This window comes from Panthera pardus, unplaced genomic scaffold, assembly GCF_024362965.1.
Source record: "Panthera pardus isolate Hobbes unplaced genomic scaffold, ASM2436296v1 HiC_scaffold_15, whole genome shotgun sequence".
In the NCBI taxonomy this organism is placed as follows: domain Eukaryota; kingdom Metazoa; phylum Chordata; class Mammalia; order Carnivora; family Felidae; genus Panthera; species Panthera pardus.
Genome location: NW_026526710.1, coordinates 11,583,560 through 11,610,962, shown reverse-complemented (window position 1 = coordinate 11,610,962; position 27,403 = coordinate 11,583,560). Strand labels below are relative to the sequence as shown.

General features: G+C 53.5%; 2 protein-coding genes across 3 annotated transcripts; both read right to left on the bottom strand.

The window, feature by feature from the left end:
• Nucleotides 1–230: 230 nt before the first annotated feature.
• Nucleotides 231–12,533, bottom strand: ACADS (acyl-CoA dehydrogenase short chain). 2 transcript variants are annotated; one of them, XR_008422146.1, is made up of 11 exons: nucleotides 12,399–12,533; nucleotides 10,690–10,853; nucleotides 3,420–3,569; nucleotides 3,070–3,181; nucleotides 2,460–2,611; nucleotides 1,987–2,157; nucleotides 1,778–1,915; nucleotides 1,507–1,602; nucleotides 1,249–1,305; nucleotides 528–1,088; nucleotides 231–460 (listed from the first exon to the last, which is right to left on the bottom strand). XR_008422146.1 is itself a non-coding variant. In XM_019467246.2 (10 exons), the coding sequence occupies exons 1-10, from the start codon at nucleotides 12,442–12,444 to the stop codon at nucleotides 936–938; spliced, it is 1,239 nt and encodes a 412-aa protein (XP_019322791.2). In that variant the 5' UTR covers nucleotides 12,445–12,533; the 3' UTR covers nucleotides 231–935. The 2 variants fall into 2 exon arrangements, 1 of the variants encoding a protein (XP_019322791.2); XM_019467246.2 differs by having other exon boundaries at nucleotides 231–1,088.
• Nucleotides 12,534–14,670: 2,137 nt separating this feature from the next.
• UNC119B (unc-119 lipid binding chaperone B) lies at nucleotides 14,671–26,451 on the bottom strand. Its single transcript, XM_019467249.2, has 5 exons — nucleotides 26,177–26,451; nucleotides 23,632–23,745; nucleotides 20,937–21,048; nucleotides 20,639–20,811; nucleotides 14,671–18,486 (listed from the first exon to the last, which is right to left on the bottom strand). The coding sequence occupies exons 1-5, from the start codon at nucleotides 26,418–26,420 to the stop codon at nucleotides 18,374–18,376; spliced, it is 756 nt and encodes a 251-aa protein (XP_019322794.1). The 5' UTR covers nucleotides 26,421–26,451; the 3' UTR covers nucleotides 14,671–18,373.
• Between the last annotated feature and the right edge of the window lie 952 nt (nucleotides 26,452–27,403).

The following is a 27,403-nucleotide window of genomic DNA, read 5'->3' as shown; positions in this document are numbered from 1 at the left end:
CCAGAGGCCCTGACCTGCCCTCCCTACCTGGCGGCCACAGTCCTAGCCCCTCACCCCAGCCCTGCATCTTCCCTTAACTGAGTCAACCCTGCCTGGTCCCGGAGCTCTCCCGTGCAGACGGCCGCCCCTGCAGTCAGCCTTACACACGCGCACACACACTCATACTCACAGGGGGCAGCAGAAGCCACCAGCGGGCCATCTCCCCAGCAGCACCCAGACAAGGACGTGAGGACCAGAGCACAGGTATTCTTTATTAGTTTCCACACTCAATTGTCCCGAAGAGTGATTCGGAGCCCTTCCCACACAAAGTACAGGGTTATGGGGCGCCAGGTCCCCCACAGTCACCCAGCCACACAGCCTTCCCGAGACGTCCCTGGGAACCCCGAGGAGAACACGACTTGTGCTACAATGAGGCCCGGTCATTCTGGCCCCCAGCCCACTCCTCCCCCTGACTCCTGACCTCAGGGAGAGGAGCAGACACTGCCAAGAGCCTGGCCCCCAGCCCACTCCTCCCCCTGACTCCTGACCTCAGGGAGAGGAGCAGACACTGCCAAGAGCCTGTCCCACCTGAGAAAGGAAATGGGGGCCCCATGGTGGTAACTCAGCCGCCAGGAGGCCAGGTCCACTCAGATAAAGAAAACAAGGCACGGTTGTGAAAAGGAAGCAGAGCCAAAGAACCGAGCTGAAGATGGGTGTCCTCCGATGCTGGCCACCGCCCCTCACCTTTCCTTTCTCCCAGACTTAACCCCCAGGCAGTCTGGTCTGGGGCGGGCAGAGTGAGGGCAACAGGTGAGTCCACAGCAGAGGGCAGGCACGCCCTCCGCCTGTCCACCCCCTCCCCCCCCAGCATCCCTGATGGGAGCCAGGGCTAAGGCCTCATGGCTCCCGCCCCCTTCCCCTCGGGCCTCAGGTCAGCCTGGCACCTGAGTGGGGGCTCAGCTCCGGTAGCTCTTGAGCAGGTGCCCAGCGATCACCAGCCTCTGGATCTCGCTGGTGCCTTCATAAATCTCAGTGATGCGCGCGTCACGGTAGTGCCGTTCAGCCGGCATCTCTGTCACGTAGCCCATGCCACCCAGGATCTGGATGGCCTGCGGGGGAAAGCAGGGGATCGGGAGGGAAAAGGCCGTGTCAGGGGCGGTATCGGCCACAGTAAGGGACCGGCGAGGGAGGGGTAACCGGCCCACTTTCAGCTACTCAGTCCTAGGGACCTCACACCCAGGCACCTCTTCATGCACCCAGGACACTCACCTGGTGGCTGATGGCAGTTGCAGCCTCCGACGCAGCCAGCTTGGCCATTGCTGCTTCCTAAGCACAGGGGACGGTGGGGTCAGAAACTACTTTGGGGAGGAGCCCCCAGCTCATGGCCCTTCAGCAACGCCGGGCCTGGGGAGCCTCCCCTTGAAGCAGTAAGCCTACGAGGCCCAAGGAAGCGGGGCCCCACCCGGACTTCTCCCTCGGCACACCAAAGCTCTGGGCCATGCCCAGGGGCCCCCTTGCCACAGGCACCTTGGTAAAAGGCTTCTTGTTAGCCTTCAACATGGCAGCACGCCAGGTCAGCAGCCGGGCACTCTCCAGGGCCAGGGCCATGTCCGCCAGCTTGAACTGCAAGAACCCAGCCCCGCCTCAGTCAGTGGCCGCCCCACCCCCCACCCCTCCCTCCCAGGACAAGAGGGAGGAGGAGGGAGAGCCTGCAAGCAGGTAAAAGCTCACCTGGGAGCCGGAGAGGAAAGGCCGGGCTGCCCTCCCTCCGGCATCCAGGCTAGGCTCCACTCGTTACCTGGATGCTCTGGAGCTTGGTGAGGGGGGCCCCGAAGGCCTTGCGATTCTCGGCATAGTTCACGGCACAATCGAGGGCGGCCTGGGCGATGCCCAGGGCCTGGGCGGCAATGCCAATGCGCCCCATGTCCAGGGTTTGCTGTGGGGAAGGCCCCGGTCAGTGGCTGGCCAGCGGGGCCCCAGAGCCCCTGCCCCCACTGCCGGGCTCACCATGGCTATCTTGAAGCCCATCCCCAGCTCCCCCAGCAGGTTGTCCTTGGGGATGCGACAGTCCTCAAAGATGAGGTTGGCCGTGGATGAGGCCCGGATGCCCAGCTTGTCTTCCTTCTTCCCCAGCGTGAGCCCAGGCGTCGGCATGGGAACCAAGAAGGCACTGATGCCCTACGAGGCATACCCAGCGAGGTTCTCAGGGGCTGGCCCAGGCCACACCCCTTGATCCCCGACCAGACACCGAGCAGCCCCTTCCCTCCCTCAGATCTCAGGCCGGGACGCCCTCTGCTGGCCTCTCTGGGGACCAGGTGCAGACTCCACCCTCAGGCCAACAACCGGCCAGAGAGGGGAAGGGGCAGCCCCAAGGTGGCCAAGAGCAGAACAGCTCCACGGAGCCGAGGGGATTCGGGTGAAGAAACTGCAAAAGGTCTGCATCCCGGAGGTCTCATCGACCCTCCCTCTGGGGTCCCCACCTTGTTGTACAAGGATCTGTCTGTGCTGGCAAAGACCACGGTGGCGGAGGCCTCCCACGCGTTGGTGATCCAGGCCTTGGTGCCGTTCAGGACCCACGAGTCGCCCTCTGCTCGGGCGGTGGTGGAGGCGGCTCCTGCGTCGCTGCCATTCCCTGTCCCACGCACAGACTCAGAATCCACTGCCTCCACCCCGCAAAGGGCGCTGCCACCAGCAAGCAGGGGACCCGGGCTCTGCCCCCCAGCTTGTGAGCACGAAGCCCCTGCCACCTGGCCTCCAAAGAATCAGGGTTCTGGCTCCTAACAGAAAGCTCCCAGGTCACACCAGCTCCCAGAGTCCTCGGAGACTAGTCCAGGAGGGGAGGGGGGTGGCACAGCAGGGCGTCTTCACCCCGAAGGGACCCCAGAGCCAGGCATCCCTCACCGGCTCAGCTGAGGTGACTGCGTGCTCCTTGGTCGCTCCCAGGTGGCCCGCACGGAAGACCTGTGCCCTCGCCTCTCACGGGCCCCCCTCCTGCCTCTGCCCTGGGGGGACAACCCAGCTCCAACCCAAGTCCGTCACTCTGACCCTGAGGTGAGGGGATGGGGGCCGACCACTGTCCCACCGTGGTACCTGGTTCACTGAGTGCAAAGCAGCCAATTTTGTCACCACCAGTAAAAGGGGTAATCCACAGCTGCTTCTGCTCCTTGGAGCCGAACTTCAGGAGAGGCCCCAAGTAGAGGGACTGGAGGGGGTGGGCGCGGGGAGGCGGTCAGAGGCCACCTGCCTGCCTGTGGACCCCACCCCAAGACCTGTTCTCTCCAGGGCCCTACCTGAAAGGACCAAGCCCAGAGGAGGTTGGGGGCTGGGCACCAAGGCCTGGCTGTGCCCAGGGTGCCTGGACACATAGCCAGAGTGCCCACCTGCCCACGGGAGCCTCCCCGCCACCTGTGTGTCCCAGGGACCCAGGAGAGGGAACTCACGTTGTTGACACTCATGATGACTCCTGTAGAGGCACAGCCCCGACTGATCTCCTCCACGGCAATGGCATAGGCCAGGTAATCAAGGCCGGCACCATTTAGCTCCTCGGGCACATCCATGGCCAGAAGCCCGAGCTTGCCCATCTTCTTCACCTGGCCCCAAGGAAGGCTGTCATGGCAAGGGCCGTCGGGAGGGCACCCCTTGGCTCCCGAGCCGGTGTCTGCAGAAACAGGCCATGTGGCCCCATCCACCCACCCCATGATGCCCGAATCCAGACACTGAAGACCCAGCCTCAGCTGAGGTCTGCATGACAGCACCGTGGACTGAAGCTGTTGTGCCCCCACACTCCACACTGGCTCACCTCTGTGTCTGCAGCCACAGCCAGCGAGCAGGCAGAAGGTACAGGAAGCCTTCAGGGGCCTCCAAGGTAAGGAGCAGGGCAGCGTAGTGTCATACTGACCTTCTCAGCCCCACGCACATACTCTGCCGCCCCACCACAGGGTCTTTGCGCATGCTGTTTCCGATCATTTGCAAATGAGTTGTTGCGGCCTCCTTCCTTTCAGACCTCAGCTCGAGCCTCGCTTCTTCCAGCTGCCGTCTCCGCCCTCTAACTGCGTGCCCTCCCAGAATCTCCGCCTTTCCGATGCGGTGCTTAGGCGGGTGCAGGTTCACCCCTATTACTCCGCTGGTTTCGGTTACGATCCTTCTCCCTGACCTTGACGGCAGAGACTGCTGTCTGCCCACTGTGCTATTCCCAGTGCCCGTGAAAGAGCGAATAAGTGGTAAGAGTTTGGAATTTCTGATGCAGAACAATACTAGTAATGGTCAACCATCAAGTGACTACTACGTGCCCAGCTCTGCATCTGAGTCTTTCCAGAGCTCAGACACATGAAGCAACCTGCTCGGGGCCAGAGCCCGGAGGCAGTGCAGCTGGACTGCACCCCGGGCCGTGACCCCAGGGCCATAACCAGCTCAGCACACCACCCAGCTCCACCCCTCTGACCTGGGACGAACTGCCTCCCCTCCGTCAGCCTGCTTTCCTTCTGCCCAACGGGGACCACACACAACCTACCGAGCTTCAAAAAGAAGCAAATAAAACCAAGTGACTGTGGGGAGCAGCAGGGGTGGGGGGAGGAGAAGGGCACCGTTGCTTTCCATGAGCCCCTCTATGTCACTAGATTCTTGTAACCGTGTTCTTACGTTATTTTAACTTAAAAGAAGCAAACATAAGAATGTTCACAATATCTTCTCACTTTTCTATAATATTATTTCCATGATTATAAAATTGTTACACTTCCTCTGCAAATAGGATCTTCGTCACAGAACTGTTTGAGGACTGAGACAATATATATAAAATGCTGAGCCCAGTGCCAGGCACAAGCTGATCAGTGAATGGCACTTACTATCATTAAGTAGCTGACAAGTTGGCATCCGGACAAGAATGGATGGGAGGAGGGGCACTTCCATAACGATCTGTGCGCCCCTCTATGAATCTCTTACCAGATTCTGCCTTGAACCGCTCCCGGGGAGACTCTCCTGTAAGACTCCACACCTGGGGTGACCTCACTCCCCTCCGCCACTCCAGAAAGACCGCAAGTGTCTGCCGAAAGGCAGTGAGCTGCAGAGCCGCAACTGCAATGAAGCTCTGCAGCCACAGGGGGGCGAGATGGGTGGGAGGCTCTGCAGGTGGGATTAAGGCTGGTGAGATGGGGGTTACCCTGGATTACCCAGGGGGACCCAATGTCATCTCCAGGGTCCTTACAAGGGAAAGAGGGAGACAGGAGGGTCGGAGAACGAGAGGGGACAACGGAAGCAGACGTCAGAGGGACCCGAGCGCCGCCTGGAGGGGGTCATGAGCTGGGAGTGCAGGTGGCCTCCGTGTGCTAGACGCTGTGGAGCCGTGGAGGCAAGGAGATGGCCCCTTCTCTGGAGCCGCCAGAAGGAAGCGCCCGGCCAGCATGCGGCTCTCAGCCCAGCGGGTCCCACATCAGGTTTTTTGATCTCCAGGAGCTGTCAGATAATAACGTGGTGTCGTTTCAAGCCGCTAGTCTGTGGACACCAGCAAGAGGAAACTAACAGACGGTGATAAAGTACCCAGAGGCGCCAGGGATGTGTCATTTCGAGAACCGCTGAAAAGACAAATGTTCTGTGCTGACCGCACACCTGCCGTCAGAGGGGGGTGGCGGCCTGCTCCGAGATGCTGTATCGCTTCAGCAGGTGGGAAGCACCCGGCGGGGGGGGGGGGGGGGTTGTGCAAGGCAGAGTGACCTACGTGGCGCTGTATCTGAACCCATGTGGGGCCTCACAGGACGCTGTGCCAGCACGAACGTGGCCTCCAAGCAGAAACCATCAGACCCACACCTGAAGGTAGCCAACTCACCCATGCCAGGGGGAGAAACGGCATTTTGTTAAAGGCATGTGGTGCCGGGTCAGGAGTCCGGGCCACACTCCACCAGGTGCCGGAAACACGCAGGCCTCCAGGACGCATGCGCGGGCCTAGAAGGGCACCCCGCTGGAAGGCTCTCTCTGGCCTACCGGCAAAACTGCCCCACGCTACCTACCAGTGCCACCCAACCTCCTCCTCATGCCACAGCCCTTCCGGGTTCGGCCCGGAAGAAAGGTCGGATTAGTCCAACGTCCCACAACTCCACCTCGTCCCCGGAAACAAAAAGGAAACCCAAATCCCAGGTGGGGTTCCAGGACACAAGGAATCAAGCCAAGTCTACGCTACAAGGAAGCCAGAGTTCCGGGCACTCTCCCCTCCGCAGCGCCTCGCACTGGCTATCCAGGCAGCTGTCACTGTAGGAGATCACTGCACCCCTGACCGGTCCATTCCTCTTGAGAGTCTCACCCATGTCCCCTCCTCCCCCACCTCCTGCCATCAGTGTCTGCTTGAAAAACCTCCAGCCCCAACATGCTTGAGGGCAGGCACTCACCCACGCCAGGCCCAGAGCCTGCACACAGCCAGGTTCCCCCAGTTTCATCAGGGATGCCTGGGGCCTGGGGCTGCCCTTTCCAACCTTTCTATTCTGAAGCAGATCGTGAGAACTCTGGCAAAAGGATACGGCCAGAGGCAGGAATGTTCTAGGAACAACACGGAGGTGGAAGCAGTAATGGCCTCGAGGTGCAATCACCCAAATGTGTCCTGGAAAAGAGACCGGCATCGAGGGAAAGAACCAGCGGGGCCGTGGAAAGAACACGCAGTATCACCAAAAAGAGAAAGAAAGCAGGGCCAAGATGGAAAGCAGCAGAAACATAAAGAACACGTGTCCAGTGGTAGAAATCGTTTCCGATCTAAGTGCGTGGATGGCCACCGGCTACCAGCAGAGGGGCCTGGGCTTCAGAGTCGCCCCAAGGGGAACCTCCTGGAGCTACTCATATGGCCACCCTCGGTCTCTTGTGTCTGGGAGCCAGACCTGCAACCCAAAGAGAGGCACCAGCCCCGACAAGGCCAAGCCTACTGGTCTCCAAACTCCCAAGACGCGAGAAAGAGTAACACCCCTTTCCAGGTTGCGACAGAACGAGCCTTCGGCACCGCCTGCCTTGGGTTTGGGAGACGCTGAGCAGGTACTTCATATAAAGTCAATGCCTCAAGTCGCCTCTAGAGCTCACATTTTTACAAATCAAATGGATCCTAAGTATGTGTGTGCTCCCTAGAGCCCAAACTAATCCCCTTAGAAGAATCAAATCTCCCAGCCTGTTGGAGATTGGCTGCGTATTCGAGGGAAAGAGGCCCCGTTGGCCACCGCCTCTAGTGTCCGCTGTCGGCTCGTGGGTGCTCCGAGCTGATGCAGCAAGGACATTCGGGGCTACCTGACAGCTGGGCGACCATCTGCTAAAGGTCGAGCACTCACTGAGAGCAAGGTGTTGTGTGCACGGGGACGTGCAAACACAAATGGGAGCTCGCTGCCTGCAACATCCGTGCTGGAAGACATACGCCCGGCGATGTGCTGGGCACAACCAGGATCATGGGTTATGAACGGGATGCTCCCGAACACAGACCGATGAAGTTTGCTTGAGACACATGGGAGGCGGCAATCAGGACACATTTCCAGGGTGGAATTAACAAGAGTCGGTGGCTATGAGGAAGAAGAAAATGGGGTAGGGCCCTAGAGGCTTCTATGTGGCTAACCAGGTCAGCGTAGCACCATCACCTGCCAGGGCATGAAAAAGACGAGGTGTTGCACCTGGTCTTTAAAGTTATTCAATAAACAGTCACTGAGTGAAGAAGAAATGGGGCTCAGTTTTGTTTTGTTTTGTATGCTCCACACCCAACAGGGGGCTTGAACTCGTGACCCTGAGATCAAGAGTCGCATGCTCTCCTGACTGAGCCAGCCAGGCGCCCGGGCTCAGTTTTCTACACATAAAGTTTGGTGAGTCCAAAATCAGTTGAAACACCATTTTATTTCTTGCTTCCCTTTATGACAAAATAACATTGTAAGTTTATATTTACACCTTTTTTTCTTCTTCTTTCTTTTTTTTTGGTTTGGACCCAGGAAGAATGAAGTTGAACTTAGGTTCCCAAACCAGCCAAGTAACCAGAAATTGGCACCAGCCTTCCACCTAATAGTTGGTCTGCCTCCCCCAATTCTTCTCCCCTTGACCCTTCCCCCATAAACCCACATTTCTGGGCGGTGGTGAAAAAATATTAGAAATCATTAACTAAGCATCTACTATAGGCCAGGCCGGGCTCAGGAGTCTATAGACTCCTACTGACTCTATATGTGTGACTGGGAAGCAAGAAGCTTAACCCGTGGCTTCCGTTTTCATCTAAAAACCGAAGATAATTTAAGTAACTACCCCCAGAGTGTTGTGCTGAAGATGTAAGGCATAAGCACCTAGAATACGGTAACCCCTAAATGATAGTTATTCCTGCTCCTATGTCTATTTTATCTGGAAACACTAGTGGGATTATTATCTTGAATTCCGCAACCCACCATATCCTCTGTGTGGCTAGAGCTCTGTTCCCTCTGCCCGCTTAAGCCCTGGCCTTCCTGCTGCAACTGGGAGATGAGCACCACCCCCCCACTCCCCAAAACACAGAGAGGGAGGAAGCAAAAACCCAGCAGGCCTCCTCAATCTGTGGCCAAGGGAGGCCAGTACCGATTAACCTCCATAATCCCATCAGCCACCAAGACAAGCAGGGTGGTGGCAAAATCCGAAGATTTAGCACAACTCCTTCCTAGCTCTACAACCCCAGGCAATTCAAACAACGGCTCCTTTGTCATCTATGAGAAGGGGATAATAACAGCAGGACTCGGGACAATTTGATGACATCACAGACATGAAAACACCCTGACCAACACAGACCCAAATACAGATGCCATCGCGACTCTGAGCCATGGCCGTGCATTCGGCAGATCCTGACGAGCTGCCCCCACCTGCCAGAGGGAAGGAGGCTGCCTGCGCCCATGGTCTCCTCCCTCCATACCTGTGTCTGCCCCTATTCCGGAGGGTTAGCTTGAAAAATACCCAGCACCAGGAAGCAGGGAGGAGACTATAAAGCCAGAGGATTAGTTCAGAGGAGCTTGTCAAAAAGTCTGTTTCTATTGCCAGCTTTCTTGCCCGGAGCAAATCTGTCTGTAATATTAGTAAGAATTTGAGGGAATGTAGGAATAGGATAGGAAAAGTAAATCAAGCTGACTGTCTTTTGGTAGGAAAAGCCCCAGCACACAGCCACGCTCACATAACCGCTCTGGGGAGAGCGCCTCTGAGCTCTTCCTGCTTGTCAATGGTCATCCGCTCACTCCCATCCTCTGTCTGCAGAGAGATGGCGTTTGTTTACAGCTCCATTAACGGTACTGAAAGATGAAGGGAAACTGCCAGATAAGGTTACTGAGAGCAGGGCATGTGGGTACAGAGGGCAGAAGGGCAGCTTAGACCTTTGACGGGAATATTCCCAACTAGAAGGGGGCTTCCCTGCCTGCCAGCGGGGCTTCTGGAACAACCACGTGGATAGTGTGGATGGAGAAGGGTTTGGAGCCAGCCGGACTTGGAATATGAAGTCTAGCACCACAGATCAGTAACCCTGGAAAATCACTTTACCTCTGCCTCAAATTTCTCAACGTAATGGTATTAATAATAGCTACCATTTCCCAAGGGCCAGGAGGCACCAGAATTTGACAGGCATTACCCCACTTAATCCTTGTAAGCATTCTAAGAAGCAAAATGGAGATTAGACTTGCAGGTGAGGACGTCCTCAGGACTAGACTAAGAAGGTGCACATGAAGTACTCAACAACTCAAAAGTTATCCCCCTGATGCCAGTGCCCAGAATGCCAGGTTCTACTATACCTGGAGCTCCCCAGGGACTGCCATGGTTCTAAGCACAGTGCCCAATATGCTGTTATCAGCACAGTATTTTCTAAGCTGGAAAAGTGGCCCCAGAGCCCAGAAGACATGGATGACAACTCTTGAACTCCTTAAGAGTGAAAAAAACAGGCCAAGAGAAGAGGCCAGAAAGGTTTCCTCTTTTACAAGTTATTTACTGAACAAATAGCTATTGGATATTTATACCATGTGCCACATGGCTTGCCAGGCCCGGGAATACAGCAGGAACAGCTTTTTTTTTAAAAGTTTATTTACTGGAGGCGGGGGGGTAGGGCAGAGAGAGGGAGACAGAATCCCAAGCAGGGCCCTTGCTGTCAGCGCAGAGCCCGAAGTGGGGCTTGATCTCACAAACCGTGAGATCACGACCTGAGCTGAAATCAAGGGTTGGACGCTTAACCTCCTGAGTCACCCAGGCGCCCCTACGGCAGGAACATCTTAAACGTGAAATTACAGATGCGCCGACATCAAGGGAAAGAGCACTCGCACTGAGAGCTCCGGGTCTGGCGAAGAGCTGGGTCCCAGCCCTAGTTGTGCAACTCCCGAGCTCCGTGACCTGGGGCCCATTATTGAACCCTTGAGTCCCTCTGGGTTCACCAACCGCACAACCGGATGTATGATACCAGTACCCTCACCTCACAGGGCTACGGTGAGACGCAGATGGGCTGGCACACCTCAGAGCCGTGCCGAGCACCCTGCAAGCGTTAACTCTTACTATAGGCACAAGGCCTGGCACACAGTGAGCATGCCGACCACGCACCATTATTACTGTTGTTCCAGAAGTTAAATCCAGGCCTCGTGCTGAACGAAGGAAACCTCCAGAACATTTTCTGGGTCCCAGGGTTCCTGGCTTGGGAGTCTCGGTGCCTCTGGCTGTCACTGTCCCCACACATCCAGGAGGAGCTGGCAGACCACCATCAGGGGCTGCTGAGGTTGGAACTCTCACCTGGGCTGTCGGGAAGCGATGCTCCTTGTCCACCTGGGCGGCAATGGGAACCAGCTCCTTCTCGGCAAATTCCCGGCACGTCTGACGCAGCATCTGGTGCATCTCGGGAAGTTCCACAGACTGGTAGATAGTATGCAACTGACGCCAGTCCCAAGGACGCAGAGCTGCCGGCAAGAACAGGTGTTGGTGGAAAGGGATTGCATCATCATCACCATCACAAACCAATGACTTGGTGGGCCTCCACCAGGAATGTCCCAAAGGACATCTGGCAACGTCTGGAAACAATTCTGGTTGTTACACCTGAAGAGCGAAATGCTATCGCTATGAACTGGGTAGGGGCCAGGGGTACTAACACCCTACCTACAATGTACAGGACAGGTCCCACAACAAAGGATTATCTGCCCAGGGATGTCTGGGTGGCTCAGTCGGTTGAGCATCTGACTCTTGATTTTGGCTCAGGTCATGATCCTAGGGTTGTGGGATCGAGTTCTGCGGCCAGCTCCACGCTGAGTGTAGAGCCTGCTTAAGACTGTCTCTCAAAAAAAAAAAAAAAAAAAAAAAAAGATTCTGTCTCTCAGGGCACCTGATTGGCTCAGTCAGTTAAGCATTGGACTCTTGATTTCAGCTCAGGTCATGATCTCACAGTTCCTGAGATAGAGTCCCACATCGGGCTCTGTGTCTGCCCCTCCCCCACTCTCTCAAAATAAACATTAAAAAAAAATTTTTAATAGGAAAATAAAAAGTTTGTCTCTCCCTCCACCCCCCTCCTCAGCTCACATTCACTCCCTATCTCTAAAATTTTTTTAAAAAGTACAAAATAAAAGAATCATCGGCCCAACATGTCAATAGTGCTGCTGTTCAGAAATGCACACCAACGGAATGCTTTCTCCACTTACTAAACACTTTGCACACAACTATCCCATTAGGACACTACTGGTAATAATAAGACAGCTTTGTGTCCTCAGGCAAGGATCTTAACTTCACTGGGTCTCAGTTCCCAGAAAATGTGGAGGCCAACAGTACTTAGCTCCTGGGGGTGGAAGGGGTAAAGAGATCCTGACTGCAGCACTCAGCACAGGGCCTGACAGAGACAGACCTCAATGGAGGGGGTGGGGGGTCCCCTTATTGCAGTCCTGCAGGGTGAGCTGGGTCTCTGGCCAGGCAAAGGAAGCCCTGGCCACGTGTGTCACTGCTGCTACAGGGAGAGAAAGAAGCTGGGAAAGGTGCAGTGTGAAGCGCAGTGTGAAGACCTAACATCCACTGGGCACCATATGCCAAGCGCTGAACTGAGTGTGTTACACAGGCTGTGTCTGATTCAACCCTGTAACAACTCCCTGAGAACAGTAACACATTGGCGGGACCATTTTACCCACGCGCCCGCCAGAAGAGGAGAACGGGCCGAGCGTCTCGTCCAAGGTCAAAGTCCCAGGGTCAGGGTTCAATCCCAGGCCTGGCTCGGGAGGAGGGACGCGCCCCGGACATGAGGGGGCGGGGAAATGACGCTCGGGGCGCTGATACGACTGCGAGAGCCGGGCGGCAGGCGGGGGTCGGAACAGGAGCCGGGGCCGCGCAGGCGCCGGCAGCGGCCCAACTAGGGCGAAGGCCGCGCGCGCTCCCGAAGGGGGCGCCGCCCGCCCTCCCGCCGTTGCCGGGGAGAGCCCGGCCGGCCCGGGCCGCTGCCCCGGTGAGCGGAGCGGGAGCGCACTCACCTCGGAGGCTGGGGCCGCAGGCCCGGGCGAGCAGCGTAGCTGCCATGGACGCGAACACCGCCAACCTCCGACCGCAGGCGCGCGGGCTCCGGGCTGCGCGGGCGGGGCCGGAGGCGGGACGTCACGGGCTCCAGCCCCGGGGGCGGGGTCCGCCGCGGCTCTTTCCGGCCCCGCCTCCCTCCGGCTAGCGCAAACCGCACTCTCCGGGGGTCCCGCGGTCTCCGCTGTCCACGGACGTCCGTTCTCAAAACCCTTGGACGGTGGCCCACCTCTCCTAAAATCCAAGCCCGCAGCCTAAAATGCCCCATATGGCCACCCCCCGCCCACTTCTCCCGCCCCAAGCCCACCATCCCCACCGGGCCCTCGCTGTCTTTGCTCTGGCCGCACAAGGCAGCTTTTCTGCAGCAGCTTTTCTGCAACAGCAGGGCTTGTTCCTGCCTCCGGGACTTTGCAAGCCCTGTTCTTCTGCCCGGAATGCTCCGTCCCTCCATCCAGGCCTGACTCACTGAGGCCTGCCCTGACCACACATTCTCCATCCCAGCGTTTGTTTTCCTTATTCATGGCACCCACCATCTGACATCTCCAGTCCTCTCACTGGTCTGTGAACTCCAAGAAGCACAAGGGTCTCGTCTTGGTCTTGCTCTGGTGCTCAATATTCAGGCCCCGGGGAATCAGGTTGCCTGGGAGGGAGTTCTCCTTCCCCCAGCAGCTGTGGGGGGCGGGGGGGGGGGGAGGGGGAGTAGGGATGTTACCCCCTTGTTCCGCTGTAGTTCCCATCTCGCAGTTGTGGGGCACTGCTCCCGATGCCATGCATTTGGTCCTTAGCATCCGCCCCAGGACGCCTTCACCCTCCCCAGGAAACTGGCAATTCCAGTTGCTGACAAGGGTCTTCCCTTAGCACAAGTGTGTCAGACCTCCACACCCTCCCAAGCACCTACGCATCCCTCCATCCCTGTCTTTCTCCCGCTGTAACTCAGCCAGGCACCTGTCCGCAGCACTGACCCGCAGGTCAAAATTTGCCTTCCACCAAGGCCTTGCCCTGCCTCCCCGGAGATCAATGAAAAGATGTGGCAAAGTCCTTAATATGTTACCTTTCATTTAAAAGAAAGCCTCTAAATCCACAATACTTTAAAGCCAGATGAATGACTGTGGTTGGCAAATGCTCTGAGGCCTTCCTCACCTTTCTATTGGCCCACCTGAGCACCAGCACTGGGTGAAAGAAGACAGGAAAAAGCAGGAGAGGGGGAAATGAGTGAGTGAACAGAGGCCGATAATTGCTTTCGGTGCCACAGACCATCTAAACCAGACATACTTTACAATTGTATTGTCACCTCAGGGTTCCTGGGTGGCTCAGCTGGTTGAGCATCTGACTTCAGCTCAGATCATGATCTCACAGCTCCTGAGTTCGATCCCCATGTCAGGCTCTGTGCTGGCAGCTCAGAGTCTGGAGCCTGCTTCAGATTGTGTCTCCCTCTCTCTGCCCCTCCCCTGTTCGTGCTCTAAGAATAAGTAAACATTGAAAAATTTTTTTAATTTAAAAAAATAAATAAAATTGTATTTTCACCTTAAACAAGAATGTTGTTTTATATCATAAGTAGGCAAATTTCCCAGTAGAGACAAAAACCAGACAATGGTTGCAGGAGGTTTGGGTGAAGGGAGGGAACTGCCCTTTGCCAACACCAGGAACCTGAGGGAACTTTCTGGGGTGACGCAAAATCCCTGTATCAGATTGTGATGGGGTAATAAGATTGCGTACTCATCCAACTGTACTCTTAAACCAGGTCAATTTTACTGCAGTTAAAGTACACCTTAATAAGCCTAACTTTATTTTTTATTTTTTTTAAATGTTTATTTATTTTTGAGACAGAGAGAGACAGAGCATGAATGGGGGAGGGTGAGAGAGAGAGGGACACACAGAATCCGAAGCAGACTCCAGGCTCTGAGCTGTCAGCACAGAGCCCGACGCGGGGCTCGAACTCACGGACCGCGAGATCATGACCTGAGCCGAAGTCGGATGCTCAACCGACTGAGCCACCTAGGTGCCCCAATAAGCCTAACTTTAAAATACACAAATGTTTAATTCCCAAAGTCCCCCAGTGAAACAAAGCAAAAATATAAAATCTAAAGCCAAACACTGTTCCCTGTTCACCCTAGAAGCCACCTCATTATTTACAGAAAGGTCACATAAAGAAACTCAGAGCCCATTCCCACCCCACACCTGCTCCCCCCAGCAATGCAAAGGGCCCACTCAGGACACAAGAGAGGATGCGTGTACTGTGAAAATCTTTTATTACTGTCTCTTGTGACAAAATAACATTTTATACAAATATGTCACCTAGTTTACTTTGGACACAAAGACAATACAAACTGGAATGAGGATCTTGGGTGAAGGGGAAAGAGGAGGAAGGACAGATCAGGTCATTGATGTTTCTTATATTCTGTGAAAAATAGATTTACAGGGGAAAAAAAATAGACTTTCACAACTTCAATGACTTTACATGATCCTTTGTAAAACAAGGGTAAATCCGCCTCCACCAGACCCCTCTTGTGGCGAAGATGTTCTGTAACATGGAATGTGAGTAAGTGATGATTTGACGACCAGGCTCTCACACTGGGGACGGCAGCACCTCTGCACAGGAACCCCTCGCCCCATGCCCTGGCAAGGAAATCTATGCTGGGATTCTGGGGGCAGGCTGTCTCCAGTCCCCAAACCTCACTGACATCGTGGTGACAACAGCCACCAAAAGAAAGTGACTTGACAGAGAAAAAAGAGTGCCCTGGGAGTCTACAGGGGTGGCAGGACACTAAGGCAAGACTCACCTAATTCATCCAGTACACATAGCCTATGAAATCCATTCCAGAAATGAATGCGCCTTGAAGGCATTCCCCTTGAAGATTCCCCGTCACTGCCATTTCAAGAATCACTGGTCTACAGTTAGCCCCAGCTTCCCTGAATCACTGGCCCTCTCTGAGAATCAGATGGCCCAAAGGCCGTAGGTGTCTTCAGGGAGTCTGCATGCCCCTGAAAACTGCTTTCTCTGCAAGAGATCTCCGAGCCAACACACCAGGACGGGGAAGCCTACGTTAGCCCACAGCTACTTTAAGTTGTTATTTCTTCCGCGTACTCTTTAGGACAGAATGAAATCAACAGGGATCTTCTCTGGAAAAGCAAGAAGGGCATCTTAGCCCAAAGGTTCCACAGGAAAAGAGAGATACTCTTCCTGGAGATTCCAAGGCAGAGGAACAGGAGCAAGACAGGAGAGGAAGAGGTGCAGGCGTCAGGCCCCGTGGCAACAGACGGGCCCGGCGGTCTGCTGGAATGTATTCCTCCGGGAGCTGCCGCTCAGATACCAGCTCTGAACAGAAGGCAGGGTCTCCCCCGTGCAGGTCATTTTCCCCCTCCAATGGTATGATTACCCCCAAGACAAGTGCTATCAACAGTCCAGATAACTTAATAACATGGCCTCCTGATTCAACTCCTGATTGCTTCAGCTACTTTCAGAGAAAATATGACTTCCAATTCTCTCCCCAGTTCAGGAAAAAAACTTGAATTTGAAACTCACCCTGGTTAACACCCCAGGGTGGTTAACTCTGATTTCCTGAGTAATGAGACATACGAATCCAGACTCCCAGGTACAGAATACCAGACAGAACTTCTGGAGCAGAAGAGGGCATATCCCTGTCCTGGTGGGCACAGACTGAACACATGGCCTCAAAACCGTCTCCAGTGAGACTAAGGCAAGCCAGTGGGGAGGAGAATACAGCACTATTCAGGCCAGAATGCCTGCCTCCTCTGCCCTCCAGGCAGAGGCTAACACTGCATATAAGAGACAGCCCACGAGTCCACACGACATGATCTATCCTGGGACATGTTTCCAAGACATACTCAACTGAGCAGAGCTCTGGAAGCTCCAAAAACCACATCCTAGATACTAAGTGAATATCAAATAGTAGAAAATCTCCTGATTAGGCCACTGTCACATAGAGAAGGGGCGATTCTCAAGCTCAATATGCACACACAAATATGCTAGAGGAGAAACCGAAGGTAAGGAAGCAGTGCTGATGTCTGTCCACAGAGGAGGAGGGAAGGAGGCCAATGCAGCTTTCCCCAGCAGCATGTGGGACAGAGCCACACATAAGGCACCTAGATTTGTAGTGGACTCCGGTTCTAAGATTCACCCGGCCTGGTGATGAGTAAGCTGTCTGCAGGGTGCCTGGTCTCTTCCCTCCTCAGCAGTTGGACCCAGTGCCAACACACACAAGTAAGGGTTTTCTCAGTGAGAAAGCTGCCAGCACCTGGCAAAGCCCAGATTCTGGCCTGGCACAGAGCACTACTAGGCCAAGGTTCAAGGCCACTCACGCTCTAGAATCCAAACAGGGAGAGACACTGGTTAGTGAATGCACAGGGGCTTTCTGTGGCAAAGCGCTGGCCCTTCCATCCTGGGCCCCGCATGGCTTTTGTCCCAAGCATCTTGGGAGACTGCTCTCCGTCAGTTACTATGATGCTTCACAATGACTATCACCACATACCTGGGCCCTTCCTACTGCTACCTTTCTATCGATGCAAAATCCTGGCCACAGCAACGATCTTATCAGAGGGTCAGCTAAAGCCACCCACAGTCAGACAACCATACGGAGCTGAGGTGGCAAGAGTCTATCCAGTAAGGGCCTGAGGACAAACATAACCCACAAGGATGTGCAAGGAAGGTTTTTTGAGAGCACCCTTTGAGAGCCACCTCAGGCTAGTTCATCCTTTCCAAACAACCAAAAGAACTCCAACTAGCAGTATGAAGGATCAGAATATGCATTAGAGGTCTGACCTGCCAGGATGGTTCCAGAAACTACTTCAGTAGAAAGATAGACAGGAAAATCCTCCTAAATAAGAAATCTACAGAGTTTCAGACGCAAATCCCCATCAAAGCCAATCCTGCAGGCTCTCCTGTGTTGAAAAATCAAATCCTTCCTTTAAGTAGCTGTTGGTCCGTAACTATATCCAGTCCCAACACGAGCCAGATTAGCCCCAGGAACCTGATTAATACTATCAGAAGTCTAACCACACATCACATATGCTGGGAACACCACTGACATCTTATAAAACCTCTCCAAAAGAAGCCTAGAAATAAAAAAATGAAACAAAAAACACAAAATACGAGGCCTGATGTGGCCTCAAGAGATCCTACTGCTCCGAATGCAAACACTGCCACATTCTATTTCAGGAGATACTCAAAGGTTAGGAGGCAGGACACGCAGAGCAAGCTCGTCTTTCCTCCAAAGGGGGAACAGAAGGCACTGCCAGGCTGAAACCTTGTCGTATCCCCGGGAGGGCTGGCGGAAGATCCTGGAAGTCAGACAGAGAAGCAGGCCTCTCCACAACATGGACTTTTCAGTTTGGCAGCCCTGCCGGCCGCTGGTGCCTCCACTCCTGGTGCCCACACACACCCCCTTTTTTTCCAGTTGCTTTCGAACTACGCTCAAACTGAGGTCAGACTGTGCCACTGGCAATACTGCAAGTAAGAGGGCGAGCTGCCTGGAAGAGACCCACCGTTCAGCTTCTCACCGCACCCAGGAACCTGTGGAAAAGCCGCTGACTGGCAAGCCGGCTGGCCAGAGCCTCCTTACCCTAACACAGCTGTGTCCGTAGCGGCCCGGGCTCATCAGCACAACCAGCAGGCAACTATGACTACGTGAAAATAAATTTTCTTTTTTCTCTGGATTCCAGGAGCCTTACCCTAATCCTTCACTTTACTATAATACGTCTGCAACCTAAAGGGTAGGGGAAAAGGGAAGAAAAAGTGCTGGGGAAGAAAACACAGCACTGCTTGGCACCTCTCTTGGAGCACAGGAAACCACCACCCCAGCCTTGGCTTCCTGGGACCAGGTTCCAGATGTGTGTTGACGAACAGCAGGTTCAACCACCTCCATGTGCCAGGACCTCGGGCCACAGCAAAGCACCTCCCCGTCCACTCCCACAGCGGTCACTGGCCTCCATTATAGGCATAATCGGCCTTGTTGTGCATTATCAGCTTGTTGTCAACAAAGTAGAAGCTGTCAGAACGGGTCTCATAGGGATTTTCAATCATCAGACGAACTGCAGGTCAGAGAAAGGGAAAAAGCAAAGACTTACGTGTGAGTCTGCCCCACAGACTTGGTGGGGGAAAACTTAGTATCCCCTCTAGGGGCACCTGGGTGGCTCAGCTGATAAGCATCAGACTTCGGCTCAGGTCATGATCTCACAGTTTGTGAGTTCGAGCCCTGTTCAAGCCCTGCATCAGGTTCTCTGCCGTCAGCGCAAAGCCCATTTTGAATCCTCTGTTTCCCCCGTCTTTGCCCCCCTTCCCCACTCTCTCCCCCTTCCCCACTCTCTCTCTAAAAAAAAAAACCCTCTTTAAAAATTAAAATTAGTGCCCCCTCTAAAATTCATAGGCCAGCCCTCCAGAACATGTGCGTATACTGTTAGAATAATGAGGTCAGAACAGAGGGGGCCAGGCTTAGAGAGCTGGAGAGAACCAAAGAGGCCCCCAACTTAAACATGATACCCACTTCAACACAAGGATGCAATCCTCTCTCTGACATGGCACTCCTTGAGCATCTCGAGCCTGGACTCGTACTCGGAACCCCAGGAAAACAGGATTACCCTTTGCCAAACATGGACTACTGCACATTGTTTATTCAGTACTTCTGGTCTGTTCCCCACCTCTAGACATTCTGGTCCAAATTCCAAAAGCTGTGCCTCACTGTGCCCACTTCCCATGGGCACTCCTGACAACCAAAGGAACCCTAGGTATACATGAGTGAGGGGTGACAAAGGGCAAGGAGCCTTTTCCGGGGATGGCTCAGGGTATTCACTCGCAAAAGATTCAGCAAAAGGTCTGCTTGTCTTGGGATCCAGATTTAAATCTCATTTGTCCAGGCAGCTGCCCAGGCCTCTTTCACCATTCTGGAAAGTCAAGATAATTAACAGTCACTACCTCTGATCAGTTCTGAGTTAACGATCACAAGCTATTTTGGTTCCTCTGGAGGAAACGCTCTGGTTTACCACAGGTCTCAAAAGATGAAACTGACTGTTGAAAGTCCTTTGGACCCACCTAGGCCAAAGTTACTTGGTTTATATCCAGAATATTGACCTCCACACTCTTTTAGCTTATGTGTTTTCAAGAAGAAAAGTTCTACCACCTTGGGTAAAAACTTGTACTACTATACATAATCTTTCCTTGCAAGTATCTACATATCCTGGCACAGCTTGGGGAGCGGGTTTAAAACCAGGACCAGATGCTGTCATAAACAGTCCACCCCAGGCAGCAATCCTCATTTTACCTAAAAGCAGCACTGCCATGTGACCGAAGAACATTCTGGCTTTCAGAATACAACAATTTTAAGGACATGGGATTCTGAGAAAACCAGTCAGTATATGCAGACCCTTCCCTACAACTCAGCCAAACCCCCACACTATTCACAGGCTCCCGCTCATATTCTCAATGTTCTGGAGCCATTCTCCCTGGTTACTAACAGATAATGCCAGCCTGAGAGAGCTCCACCAGAGTCATGGGAACTGATAAAGCCTGCTCTCTCTCTCGATGAGTCCACCTCTTCCCCTGCCTCGGCTCCTCCCTCTGGTGCCTCCCCAGCTTTTCTTCCACAGGACTACAGGATTACTCTTCCTAAGACGTGACTTCTGTCCTGCCATTCCTTCTGTTCCAAACCCTATGAGATCTCCCTATTTCCTGTGGCTCTATTCTGACAGTCTATCTATGCAACCTCTACTTGCAGGGAATGGGAAAGACGAGGCCCCCAGACCTCTGATTCTATTCAGTCCCCAGCTTAGCTTCTCCCTCTAAGGAGAAAGGGGAGGGCAAAGAAGGAGCGCCGAGCAGAAGCCAATGACTAGCACACAGTGGAAAAGCAAGCCTAACGGAGGCTCGGAGAGGCGCTCCGGCTAACCCTAGTCCCAGAAATCATCATGGCCCTCTCTTCCTCTTCCTCAGTCACCCCCTTTCCCTGCAGCAGGCACCCAAAGCAGATGGCCTGCATTATTAAAACCTCTGATGCTCCCATACAGGCAGAATTTGAAACCCTAGACAGGAGCACTAGGAAATGAGAAGCCTGAGGTCAAATGCCCGGAGAGGCATCATGTCACTACCTCCCTCCTCTGCCAGATGAGGGTGTTGGACCAGATAGACTCCAAAGTTTGTTCCTTCTAGTCCTAAGAATTTAGGACGGGGAAGAAGTCAGGGGATACATACTGACATCCTCAGAAAGCTGGGGAAACTCATAGATATGTTCACAAGTGTTTCTACTGCTGGGGATGCAGAAGCCGAAATCAAAGTCAAAGTTTTTCAGCAAGCGTTCCCGGAAATAGTGCCGCTCGATCATCCGGAAGTTTGACACAGGTTTGTCTCCCACTGTGAACTCCACTCTGCAAAATAAATCTCTGTGAGCCCTACTTTGCCTCCTCCCTTCTTTAAAGCCAACCCAGAACCCAACCGAGAACATTCTTTGTGGACAAACGAATGTTCTCCCTCCAGAAATACTGGTACTCACGTAGCCCCGACTGTGCGGAGGCGGAGAAATGCCGGTGTGAACTGATAGCGGACAAAACGTCCCGCGCTGATATCCACATCTCCACCTTCCTCCTCCTCCTCCTCCTCTTGGTCTGAAAGAGCACAAGGAATCCTGAGCTCAGGATTCCTGGTGTCTCAGCGCCACCAAACAACACAATCAGTTAACAGCACTAATACCAACGGCAGGATGGCTGATATTTACTGGGCACTTGCTACATAGCAGGCCCTGCGCTGATCATTTCACAGAATCCTCCCAACCCTGTGGAGAGTCATCATTATCTCCATCTTATAGATAAGGATGCAGAAGCCCAGAGTGGTTAAACAGCAAGTTCAAATTCCCCCAAACAGTACACGGAGGGAACAGGGATTTGAACCCAGGTCCATCTGACTTGAAGCTTGTTCTTATAAACATTAAGCTATTTACCTTTTATGTAGTTGAGTGGCTTGGGCCGTATCCTAAGAGTGAAGCTTGAAACAGGCTGGGTACTAGGTCCCTGGCATGGTCTATATTATACATAGTTATCAGGTCGCAGTGCTAGCTGCTAACCAAAAGAACGTGCCTACGAAGGTTGAAAATAGGCAAAAGGTGAGTTCAGAGAACACAACACTTTCTGACAGGCAGCAAAGACAAGCTCCAAGACATAATCTTGTCATTTAAATGGAAGACACGGGCCTACAGCCTTGGGGTACTGTAACGCCTATCCCAGGCCATGCCAAATCAGACACTGACAACCTGGGAAACAGTGAGGTAGGTAAGCAATGAGCCAACATGCTGGACCTGACTGAGGGTGAGTCTAGTCCATTCCTGAGCCCAGGAAATGGAAGTTTTGTAAAATGAATCAGACAACCATTTTAATGTGAACAAGGAGATAGTTCCCACTAGTAGCCATCCAGTATCCCACAAAAAGATTTTCTCCAGGTATTGGCTGAATGTGGGTGCAACTTCTGTCTTTTTTTAACCCCAAACATCCCTCTGCCTATCACAAGCCCAAGAGCAAATGGGGAACCAGACGGAGCAGGCGTTCAGAGCCAGAGACTCTAGAGCCCTCGCTCCAACAATGTGATTCAGAGAGAATCAGACCAAATCTCAGGGATTCAAACTCATCAGAACAAGTATAGTAGGAGGGTACTGATTCAGTGTGAGCATATTCTAAGTGAATCAAGATCCTTGCAGGTAAAGACTGGAGAAGTTGAAAATCAAGGTGTCTTTTTTTTTTTATAAATTTTTTTCTTCTTAACATTTATTTATTTTTGAGACAGAGACAGAGCATGAACAGGGGAGGATCAGAGAGAGAGAGAGGGAGACACAGAATGTCAAACAGGCTCCAGGCTTTGAGCTGTCAGCACAGAGCCCGACGCGGGGCTTGAACTCACGAACCGCGAGATCATGACCTGAGCCGAAGTTGGACGCTCAACAGACTGAGCCACCCAGGCGCCCCAAAAATCAAGGTGTCTTTACAAGTTCTGTAGCCTCCCTGTTTGAGACAGTTCAGTTTTGTACTGAAATGACTACTCTGGGCCCAGCCTAGTCCAAGTCCACACATCTGAAATGGCCATGGGGTCCTCGAAACATCCAAAGTACTGGGACATTTCGCGTAGGGACGTGAATACCACAGACCCAGGAGGCTGCCTGGCCCTGATCCTCCCAATACCAGCTAAGTATCCACAAGCTGGAGCCTTCAGGTCCAGCTTCAGGTCAGCACTAGATTATGAGAGCATGAAGGATGCCAGGTGGGGTGGGAAGACCAGGGCTCTAGCCTTGCCTGTGTGATGAACCTGAGCCGAGACCTTCTCAGGAAAGCCCTTCGACCTGTCTGGGCTACTAACACCTGCCTTACCAAATTTACAGGCTCTTTCTGAGTAGCAAATCATTATGAGAAGAGTTTTGCAAAAAGAATTCTTGATTCAGACCTCAGTGGATACTGCAGTCATCTGTGCTGGTGTTCCAGTAACTAACTCCAGGGGGTGCTCCGTCTCCAGTGATGAGCTCCAAAGACTTTGATGTGGCCTGGCTAGCCAGAGAGGAACCACCCTGGAGCTGCGTGCACTACAACACAGGAAGCATCTATTCAAGGCTAATTTAAGGAATCCCAAGTAGATGAGTTCATAGGTCTGGGCTTTCTGTTCCTCCAGAAAATGGTGGAGATTAACATCCAAACTAGGCCTTACAAGAAAACAGAAGGCACTGTTGAAAGGAAAGCGAGCGAGAAGACAGGTGAGCCTGGACTGGGACCCCCAGCATGACCCTTCCAGTGTCCCCAGGACACACGGCTCAGGTGAGCTTTCTTCATTGTACTTTTAATTCCAAGGTTTCCTTTCCTAAGCAGAGGCAACATGGTAAGAGGAATGAGCACAGGACCGTGGGAAAGTCACTTGGAAATTCTGAGACTCAGTTTCCTTATCTGGAAAATGGGAGTAATTGCTCCTCACAGAGACGTGAGGATCACATGACCTGATGTAAACAGAAACATGTGGGACACAGCGCCCAGCACAGAGCAGATACTCAGCAAACATCAGCCTCTTAGCGCAGCTGCAAACCAGGGCACCTGGCAGCCCAAGCTTCAGGAGGAGGCAAGGAAGTGCACACGCTGAGTCCATGCCACAGGATGCAATGGTACACACAAATTCGAGCTTCAAGGACCTTTTGAAGTGACCGCTACAGTACTGAGGCCTACCTGAAACACAAGGTTTGGCAATCTCAAAAAGCACCGTCCCTGTCTCCAAATCTCGAATTTTGAAGCGGGTGAAATCAATACTGTAGATGTTATCTTCAGGTTTACATAAATAATCTGAAATGAGAGACAGAGAGAGAGAGAGACACCAATGCTGTTAAATAATCATCCAAAACTACCATTCATTTCTTCCTCAAGTTTTGAAGCAAACTCAGGTTTTTTTCTTACACAACTCACTTAAAATACACTCAAAAACTTCCCCTTACGTTAAAAGCAAATGTTGCAGGAAGAGAATAAGGGGATCAAAGAAAGTAAAAAGAGCATGGATTTGGTTTGCATGAAAGATTATCGTAACACTTTAAGAAACAGGGATAGTATAAGGGGATTCCTTTGGAAACCCCTTGAATATCACAACAGGACAGAATTTTTTTTTAGAAATCCATTTAAAAACATTCATGCTAATCTAATGGCTAATATAGTACTTGTTTGCCAGCCATTAGTATCACAAAGCAGAGAGCAGCAAACTTTTTCTGCAAAGGGCCAGATCACAAATAATTTAGACTCTGGGGCCACACTGTCTCTCTCACAACCACTCAACTCTTGTCACTGTAGCGCAAAAGCAGCCACAGACAACACACAAATGAATGAGCATAGCTGTAGTCCAATAAAAGTATTTACAGATACTGAAATACGAATTGCATGTAACCATGTGGGGCAAGATTTCTCCCCCTCCCCCGCCGAACTATTTAAAACTGTAAAAACCATTCTTAGCTTGTGGGCTGTACCAAATCAGGCAGTGGGCCACATCTACACAGGTGACAGGACAGACTGGCTGGTGAGGGTACTGGGCCAAAGTAACGTGGAACCTCTGACAACCTGAGCAGCTGGTCAATACAGTACTGATCAGAGAAAACTTTGCTGATTTCTTTCTACGATGACTCCTGACCGCATGATGGCAAACTGAAGAGCTCCTGATTACTTCATAAATCTGAAAAAGACTGAGGAAGGTTCTGCACCTTTAGAGGGTACTCCATACACAACTGAACGGAACAGGCTAACAAAATCCAGAGGTCACCAAGCTCTGACCTGTGGCTTTCTCCAGTAGGCTGCTGACACGAATTTGAGCCACAGCACCAATCCCAAGCCCCTACACAGGACCTCTGCCCACCAAGAACACTGCTTAGGGCCAGGCATTACAACGGCCCGATTCCCCCTTGGTATGAGGAGAAAGTAGGAGGTTAGAAGGCTCAGGTGATGAGCACTTGTATGCATTCAGGGCCCCGAATGAAAACTGGGTCAGAACTGAAGAGCAAGACCTACTAAAGATATACTCGGGCATGCAACGGACAGGCCCGACCCAAAGAGTGATGGCAAATGGGGACATGGAAATATCCAGAATCAGGTTAAACCTCTTAAGAGATGGCAATTCCTTTTCATACTGGCTGGACCAAGGCCCACCGCCTGAACTCCCATCCCCACATCACTGGAGCTGCCACCAGCTCCCTGAGGTACACCCGAGCGGCCCCAGGCTGACAGCTAAAGCCGTTCAGCAGAGGACACTGGGGCAGCCTTAGGTCCGTGGCGGGAGTGCGGGTGCTGCAGGGTTAGAAGTGTGGAGGGCAGCAGGGTCTAACAAGGTGACTGCAAACTCTGGGGAAGAAATAGCAAGACAAAGGGCATCAGGTCAGGGCTCGGCTTGGAAGAGAACAGAGAAAGGAAGGAGAACCAGGACGGGGGGGTGGGCAATATGTTTCTTCCCACCCGTACCTACATCCATGAAAAGGTGTAGTAGAATGGTTGCACGACACATTCTCGATTCACTAGAACACGTGTCAAGAGCAGGAGTCACATTTTGGATCGTGTACATAAACTGAAACTTTATCAACATACTTTTTAATGTGGCTGTTTAAAATCTGCATGAAATGCCACTGTTTGAGAAAGGAAGAACGCCCCTGCACGCAAAGGGACAAGGCCTGGGACCAAAAGAGGTAGGGCGGTCAAGCCAGGCTGGAGAGGGGGGCTGTCAGGGGCCGGGGTGCAGAAAGGCGGAGGAAGAAGGTAGGGGTCTGGGCAGGCAGACGCTGCAGAAGCTGGAAGTGGGCAGGCTGAGGGAGCCTGGCTCGGCAGGAACTTCACTGATCCCCGTGGGTCTTCCAGGATGAGGGGGCAGCAGTCCCACTTACCAGGGTCAAGAGGATCCAGTTAAGCTTAAGGGGGGGCTCCCTACCGACACAGATCCAGCTGAGGAGGAGAACGGCCGGCCTGGAGGCCCAGCTGCGGCCGGCCCAGGAGAAGCCTGGCGTGGCTGGACGCAGGGGAACGCGGTCAAGCTCAAAGAGAACCCCTTCCCAACCTAGGCAAGTTGAGGGTGGGAGGCGCAGAGCTCGCCCGGCGGAGTGGCCGGCGGCGCGGCCTGGCCGACCGAGGGGGCCACAGGGTGGACCCCCGGGCCGGTCAGGCGGCGAGCGGCCGGCTCCGCTGAAGGCGACAAGGGGCCCGGGGCCCGGGGCCCAGCGCGAGGGCAGGGCGCGGCCGAGCGGGCACTCACTCTCGGTGACCCGGCTGAGGCGCAGGACGTGCTCGGGCCGGATGGTGTCCAGAGCCAGCAGCTCCTGCTCCGTGACCGCCGCCCCGATGCCGTCCTCTGTCGCGTGGGGGGGCGCCTGCCGCCGCGCCTTGAGTCGGTTCAGGACACCGCCGCCTGCCTTCTTCTTCTCCTCTTTGCCGGCCACCAGCGCCCCCGGCCCAGCCGCTGACCCCGCGGCCGCAGCCTTCGGGTTCGACCCGCTCATCGCTCCGCCGCCAAGATGGCCGCCGCCTCCGCAGCGCCGTAACTATGGAGAGCGGGGGCGGGGCCCGGGGTGGCACCTGGGGAGGGGTGGGGCGGGGGCGGGGGCGGGGGCGGGGGGCGGGGGCGGGGCCTGCGGGTCAGCGGCCGGCTGCCGTCTCGCCTGCTTGGGCCCAGCCAGGTGGTAAGCCGCAAGGGTGGCTGGGGTGCCAACCCCCAGACTCTCCATCAGGTCCCCAAAGTCACCTCACCTCAAATGTCTTTAAAATATTTCATACAGTCAAATGACTTTCTGTCATATAAACTGTAGACAAGGCATCTTGAGAGAGTTTTTTAATCTGTAGCACAGAAGTTAAAAGTGCTTGCCTTGCAAAAGCACCTTTCCAGAGTACAGTTTCTAAATCCTACTGTGCCAGGGTTTGGGCTCGACCTTGTGCTAGACTACAGGGAACGTAAGAACATGAATGAGGACTGGGATTGGGTCCACCTTATTCACTATTGTATTCTGGCAGTCCAGCTAATGGCTGACACAGTAGGTGCTCAATAATGAGCGAGTGAGTGAAGGAATGCTCCACTCTGAAGGAGCTTCCCCTTTGCTGGGACAGACTGTGAAGTACATAATTCATTATGTGGCCCTTCCTCTTGACCAACCCAGTAAGTATGAATGAACTCAAAGAGGAGCCGGATGGCCGACTGCTCTAAAAAGAGGTAGAGCAAAGATGCTACCGGAACACACAGGAGTGGTCGGGCCAATCGGGAAGAGGCTTCACAGAGGCAACATCTGCACTGAGCCCTGGAAGTTAACCATGACTTCACCAATTGGAAGAGGTGGGCCAGGGGGTTGAGTGGGTGAAGGGTGGGTTGAGGCCCTCCTCTCACACCCCTGGTTGGCTCCTTCTCTAGGGATTCTGGATCAACAGTCTTCTGTGTCGGAGGCCTGGGCCTACAACTGATGTAGTGTGTCTTCTAAGTGTGGTATCACATCTT

What these genes read in the sequence shown, in the direction of transcription:
- ACADS (XM_019467246.2), bottom strand. Translation starts at nt 12,444, where the DNA reads ATGGCAGCTACGCTGCTCGCCCGGGCCTGCGGCCCCAGCCTCCGAG. An exon ending in TCATCATGAGTGTCAACAAC is followed by an intron (nt 3,182 to 3,419) that starts GTGAGTTCCCTC and finishes CACCCCCTCCAG; the next exon opens with TCCCTCTACTTGGGGCCTCT. An exon ending in TGGGCTTCAAGATAGCCATG is followed by an intron (nt 1,916 to 1,986) that starts GTGAGCCCGGCA and finishes CCTTCCCCACAG; the next exon opens with CAAACCCTGGACATGGGGCG.
- UNC119B (XM_019467249.2), bottom strand. Translation starts at nt 26,420, where the DNA reads ATGAGCGGGTCGAACCCGAAGGCTGCGGCCGCGGGGTCAGCGGCTGGG. An exon ending in CCTCAGCCGGGTCACCGAGA is followed by an intron (nt 23,746 to 26,176) that starts GTGAGTGCCCGC and finishes CTCTCATTTCAG; the next exon opens with ATTATTTATGTAAACCTGAA. An exon ending in TGCCAAACCTTGTGTTTCAG is followed by an intron (nt 21,049 to 23,631) that starts GTAGGCCTCAGT and finishes GTGCTCTTTCAG; the next exon opens with ACCAAGAGGAGGAGGAGGAG.